The 6,327-nt window shown below is 43.4% G+C and overlaps 1 protein-coding gene across 1 annotated transcript in view; it reads left to right on the top strand.

The window, feature by feature from the left end:
* FAM184B (family with sequence similarity 184 member B) overlaps positions 1 to 6,193 on the top strand; it is a 72,564-nt gene extending 66,371 nt beyond the window's left edge. The window contains exons 14-17 of the mRNA XM_023533944.1: positions 553 to 670; positions 2,319 to 2,423; positions 3,241 to 3,440; positions 4,999 to 6,193. Of these exons, the coding sequence (XP_023389712.1) occupies positions 553 to 670; positions 2,319 to 2,423; positions 3,241 to 3,440; positions 4,999 to 5,092 (517 nt within the window). The 3' untranslated portion in view covers positions 5,093 to 6,193. The remainder of the gene's footprint in view (positions 1 to 552; positions 671 to 2,318; positions 2,424 to 3,240; positions 3,441 to 4,998) is intronic.
* The last annotated feature ends 134 nt before the right edge of the window (positions 6,194 to 6,327 follow it).

Raw genomic sequence — 6,327 nt, 5'->3', positions numbered from 1 at the left:
TATCGGCTACAGTCTATAGGTCATCTGCAGCCCTAACCATCTCTCTCTCCTACCATCCAGAGAGTTGTTATTTCTCTCCAGTTTCACGGTGAACGGGCTGTGGGTACCGGCCGCCCCGCTGCTGTCCTGGAACTAGCTCATGCCGTGCTCCGTGCCGGCCAGCAGATGGCGCCAGAGCCACGTCAGCATTAGCACAGCCTTGCGGGCATTGGCTGGGGGTTGGGGCATGGTCCTGCTGAGGCCTCTTCTCCCAAACATCCCTGGGTTTTGCGAGCACACACCGGCCTTTGGTTCCTCGGCCCCACAGCCTTGGGGAAACTGACAACGGTCAGGCTGGGAGTTGAGGCCGTGGGCTCCACCCTGAGCTCTGCAGACAACTCACGGGTGGCCGCCTGGGCAAGCTCTCTGGGCCTCAGTCTTCCCTTTCGTGAACGAGAGAATGGCTGGCCAGGCTGAGCACATAGTGGCGTCCCCATCACGGCTTCACCTATTCTCCCTGCTCGTGGTTGAGTAATTGCAGTAAGGGGCTAACTGCATGTCTGCCTGAAACAGGCTGAAAGATTCCGGGGAGAAGCCAGGGAAGGGGGCGTCCAGGCCCGAGGACCTTCAGCTCATTGGCCGTCTGCAGACCCGCCTGAAGGAGAGAGAGGACATCATCAAGCAGCTCACGGTGAGGCTGCGGGCCGCCAGCCTTCCTCCGGGAGGGGCATCCACTTTGCGCCTGGCATTTCCCTTGGTACCTAAAATTTTTAATCCTGATGACCATATAACCACCTTACAAAAAAGATCCTCTGTTATTTTTTCCTTTTATATGTGTGTGTGTGTGTATTTTTTTTAAATACATACTAAAAAATAATAAATAAAACAAAAATAGAAAAAATTAATAAAAATAAATAAATACTAAAAAAAATTAACACGGGAAAATAGCAGGCAAAAAAATCATTCTGTTCCCAAGTCCCACAGCATTCCCCTGCTGCTAATATTGGTTTGGTTTTTTTAACCAACGGAATTCGGGAAAATCTGAAGTGGATTTTAGTCGACTCAATCAAGCCAGTTATTCTTTATCGATGTTCCTTCCATAGAAATGACCACCTGTTTTCTAGTTAGCAAAGCCACCCCCTGGACCCCTTAAAAAGTTTTCTGTATCCTGCAGCCACCAAGGCTTGGTCGCTATTTCTTTGAAATGCCCCTCGCCAGACTCTCCTGCTCATTCCTGTGGCCGCCCACCTCACATCTGTGTCACCTCACACTTTGACCATTTCTTTAGGCTCTAACCCAGCCTCCCCATGCTCCACGGTTTAGTCAAAAGTTCTTTATATTGCCCCAGCCGAATCAGCTGGAACAGCTCCTAATGGCTTACATCCAGCTCTGGGGACAGTGGGTGACAGATTCACTTCTTTCAGTGTGGCCTACGGGGTAGCGCTAGTTAGCCACATCAGAAGTCCAGCCACTTCCCACCGTCTCTGTCTCCACCACCTTGGTCCAAGCCCGATCGCCTCACACATGCACGATGGAGAATCCACGGTCTCCCCTCGCTCGAGCCTCATCCCACTGTGCTGACCTCACAGCAACCAGAGTGAGCTCAGGCAACTGCCAGATCACAGCTCGGCTCTGCTCAGCACCTCCGTGGCCTCCCATCTTAGAGTACAGTCCACGGTCGTGCAGTGGCTTGCGCAGCCGCACGTCCTCCCACAAGTACACGCGCGCCGCCCTTGTATCTCATCTCACCCCCGTCCCCGGCCTCCTGCTCCACTCTATCCTCTCAAGACATTCGGGACAACTTAACCACTCACTGAAAATGAGACGATACTAATAAGGAATTACTCAAGTGCGGCAAAGGTATTGTGGGTCTTTTTCCAGAGTCCTTATCTCTCAGAGATACGTATAGATATTTTTACAGATGAAATTATACAATGACTGGAATTCGTTTTAAAAATAATACAGAAGGAAATAAAGTGGAGGACGACACACGTAAATAAACAAGATTGACCATACAGTGATTGCACCTGGGGGGTCTTCTTTCTTTGCCTTCATCATTGACTTTCTGCAGGAGGCTCTTCTCAAATACTGACACCTGGATCTCTAACTTCCCTAAGGCATTCCTTTACGATAAGAGGAGCTGGGGACATGAAGGACCCAGGAGGAAAGGTGCTTTCTCAAAGCTTCAGTGGACGACAGCTTGATTCCCCACTGACTTCCCCTCTTGCCCTGGACTTTCCTTCTCTCTGTATTCTGCCCTCACACAGCCGTCTTCCTTCAAGTCAAACCCGGTGCCGTGTGGTTAGGCCCATTTAGACTCAGCTGTGTTGTTTTTCCAGGAGGAGAGAAGATTTCACTATGCAGCGTTCCCCAGCGCAGTGTCCCATCGGAATCGGTCCTTCTCTTTCAATCCTCACCCAGGGTATTTGACTCCGTCCATGAAAGTAAGTTTGTTCTTCTGGCTTCAATGCCTTACGGAATTCTGAAGGTTTCCTTTTTTCCTAAAAACTACAGCTTATCTATCAAAGGGCTGGCATGCATTCAGAGGAATCTTCACCGAAAATAAGACCCACAAGAAATAGTCCAAATTTTAAACAGTATTTGTATCTGGCTAGGCAGATTATAATGTGTTTTTAATTTTGTCTGGGTTTTCGTGTTTTCCAAATTTCCTATAAATAAATGTGTCGATTTTAATAATGGCTGTAATCATAGCGAGTGGGAGAGAGAAGAGCAGGAATCTTCCATTTCTTAACTTTTTTCACCCTATATTTTGGAATTTGTTACAATGAGAATATTTCATCTCATCTGCTATCATAAAATCCTAAAAATGCTTTAAAAATTAGTATTTTTTCATAGCTCATATGACAATAAACCCAACTTAAGCCAAATTGATGTGAGCTCATTTATACTTTTTCTATCATCCCTCTTAATAGGACCAAACCTAAGTTTCACTTCAGAAATATCAGTGCATTTGAGGACAAGGTGGGCCCAGCTCATGCTAGGGGCGTTATATGGTCTTTGAAAATCTAAAAAAAATATTTTGAATTATGAAATACATCTGTCCCCAGAAATTTTGGATAAGAAACCTATGTGTTTCTTAAAACATAAAATAGAGGGAAAAAAATACTTAAAAAAATAATATAAGTACATAAACAAAAGTCTTGCCTCCTTGCTCATATAGTTTTGGTTGGTAGGCCTCACTTACTTTTACGATAGTGCCTCTTGGGTGACTCTAATGGGCCTGTCCTTTAATCTAAACAGAAAAAGAAGATGGAGGAAGTGCCCAGCCGAGTGGTCAGTGTGCCAAACCTCGCCTCCTATGCCAAGAACTTTCTGAGTGGTGATCTGAGCTCCAGGATCAATGCCCCTCCAATAACTAAGTCACCCAGCTTGGACCCGAGCCCCAGCGGAGGTCGGCCTTACAAACCCACGCAGTCTCTAGATGTGAAAACTGCCACAAGGTAGGGCGAAGAAGCTGTGATTCTCTTTCTCCATAATAGGAGGAAAATTAGGGTTCTTTTTCAACATCTATTAAATATCTGGCATTTAGGCGGATATAAAGAATAGCAAAACAAGCCCTGCCTTGGACAAATTACAATCCAGCCAAATGGGAAGCTTGTGTAGGAGGGAAATATGTCATTGTTTGGAAGAGGGACTATTCCTCGGACCAAATTCCAGAAAGGCTTTTTTTCATGGATGATTAGACAGGGGACATCAAATCACTTAGCTGACCACTTCAGTGTGGGTTACACAGAAGGTAGACTCTCATCATCTGGCCTTGAGGTCTAGATTCAAGTTCTGATCCTCCTCGCTTTTAGCTGTGTGGCCTTGGGCAGACTACTTGACCTTTCTGGATCTCCATTTCTTCACCTCTAAAATGAAGCTAATACAGCACCAATCTCCTCAGACTGATATGAGGCTACAGGAATTAATTCGTAGGACGTGTTTAGCACAGGACCTGGCACGGAAGCATTCGTTGTATTTCTACTATTATTCAGGTTACTTCTCAAGATTGATTGTATCATCCTGGAATTTTAAGGCCTCTTAATCTGTGGGTTTGGCTGCTCATACAAGACAAGCTCAGATACTGCCTTATTTTTCCAGAAATGCTTGCAACATGCTTCTCTTCCAGAAACACGATTTACCACACACACACACCCCCCACCCCCACCGTTATTATTTCTCCCTCCTATCTAGTTTTCTATTCAGAGGCAAAATTTTTAAATTCCGGACTTTTAAGTTTGCATTTCAGAAAGAGCCCTTCCTAGAATGTTCCTTTTCCAAAGGCTCTGCCTGCCTACCTGTGGCTGTTCAGACAAAGGGAGTGACATAGACCTTTACAGAGTTAAGCTGGATGGACCTTCCAGCAGTCAGTCATTGAATCAGTCCAGCGCTTTGTTTCACAGCTAAGGAAACTGAGGCCAGGAGCCCCCAGCACACCCCTCCATTAACTGCTAGAGCCCCTGACTCTGGCCACAGATTCATCTCATCATTATATGCCTCTATTTAAAACTATGTTCCCATTATTTTATATGAATTTTCAAAGTTGCAGATAGAGGTTGTTCGGTCAGGTATACACCATACTTCCTGTTTCCTGTTTCCCCTTTGCAATTTATTAAAGGCTAATTTCACAGCCTCATCAAAATGCTAAAACACAGTAGATAACTTTTGAAGAAGCCATAAATTGTAATGCTGTTGAGTAACCATTTCTTCCTTTTACCTTTTTATGGGATTTATTGTTTAATATGTGTCTGAATTAATAATGCATATTGCAAATACACCTCATTGTCTTAAGTGACACAATGGAGAACGTGCTGATTTCCCAACAAGAATTAGATGTTCCCTCCCCACCCCCGTCCTTCGCAACTTAATTCCAGACACTAATGTTGGCCCGTCAAGTGCTAGGATCTTTTGAAGAGTAAAGAAGCAGGTATCTTCCCCTGAAAAAATAGTGGGGTATTAAGTTGTTTATTGAATAGTTTTCAAACTAATCTAAGAAAGCTTTTTGTTTATTTTTAGGACACAAGATGGTGACACAGCCCAACCCAAAGAAGTCCAGCAGAAACAGGGCTCTGCCCACCAGGAATGGTTCACGAAGTATTTTTCTTTCTAAATTGATCCTTAGGATCCATCCCAAAGAGGACATTTGAAAAACATTTCTTTTAAAACAGGTGATTGAAGGAATGAACTAAAAAAACAACCAACCAAATAACCTGCTTATAATATGATTTGCATATGATAGCGTCAACAAAATTTGGCATTGACATTTCATAGTTTCATTGGACACCAGTTCATTAAAAAATTATTGACACGAGGATAAAACAAACCATCATTGTCAGAAAGCACCTATAGGAAAATGTTAATGTTACACACTGTATTTCTAGTGTCCATACAATTGCGGTCCACTTTGTGGACTATCCGACTGTGATTAGAATCGTCCACTTTTAAAGTGGTTTTGTTTTTCCTTAGGATGCATGTCACCTCCACTGGAAAAGTGTTTCTAAGTAACTGATACAATTCAAAATGCACATCTAACCTCAATAAGGAGAGAAATAAAACAATTTCAAAATTACCAGAAAAACCAATTTAAAAAAAAGCAAATCAGAACTACTAGGAATGAACAATAGCAGATCTTGACATATTGGGTTAAGTATTTTGATTTCCTAATCCGGGACATGAAGTAGATAATAGAAGAGATAACACCTACCTCAAAAGGGGCTTTATGAGGATTAAGTAAAATAATATGAGCAATGAGCCCAATCATGAATTAGAATTAAACACTGCCAGGATTTTTCTGTGAATAACTAAGCCTTGCCCCGTTATACATCTGTTTTAATGACTGTTGTGCCAATTTGGTCATTTGTGAAGGTTCCTAGATTTATCTATTCTTCCAAGTCAAGGATCATCTGAACCTCTGGTCTTTGGGTTTGGGCCATTTTCCTCATGGTGTGTCGCTTCCTCCATTGCATGGATGCTCAGTAGATTAAAGGGAATTGGGAGTGGCCAGTCACAGTGCTGACCTGTCAGGCCACATTAAATTGTCTGACCCTCTGAAGGAGCAGTGTGATTTGACAAGGCTCAATACACCTTTCAGTGAGCAAAATATGTTCTCAATCCTTTGGTGCTGGCCCGACAGGTGGCCCATAAACAGTCGTTTATTCTATGCACTGTCAAACCTTTGCTCTTTGAATAAAACTTTAAACTGGGCAATAAAAAAGGTCGTGACTTGTGATTTTCCAAAGAAGGGTGAGATTAGATGAAGACTGAACTTGGTAGTAGGAAGTTCACTTTGACCTCGGTCAGATTATCCTCAAACTAAAAGTAGCTGCTTACATACTTCTGACATTT

Source organism: Pteropus vampyrus, unplaced genomic scaffold (genome assembly GCF_000151845.1).
Source record: "Pteropus vampyrus isolate Shadow unplaced genomic scaffold, Pvam_2.0 Scaffold5, whole genome shotgun sequence".
NCBI classification, from domain to species: domain Eukaryota; kingdom Metazoa; phylum Chordata; class Mammalia; order Chiroptera; family Pteropodidae; genus Pteropus; species Pteropus vampyrus.
This window is presented reverse-complemented; position numbering and strand designations above follow the sequence as displayed.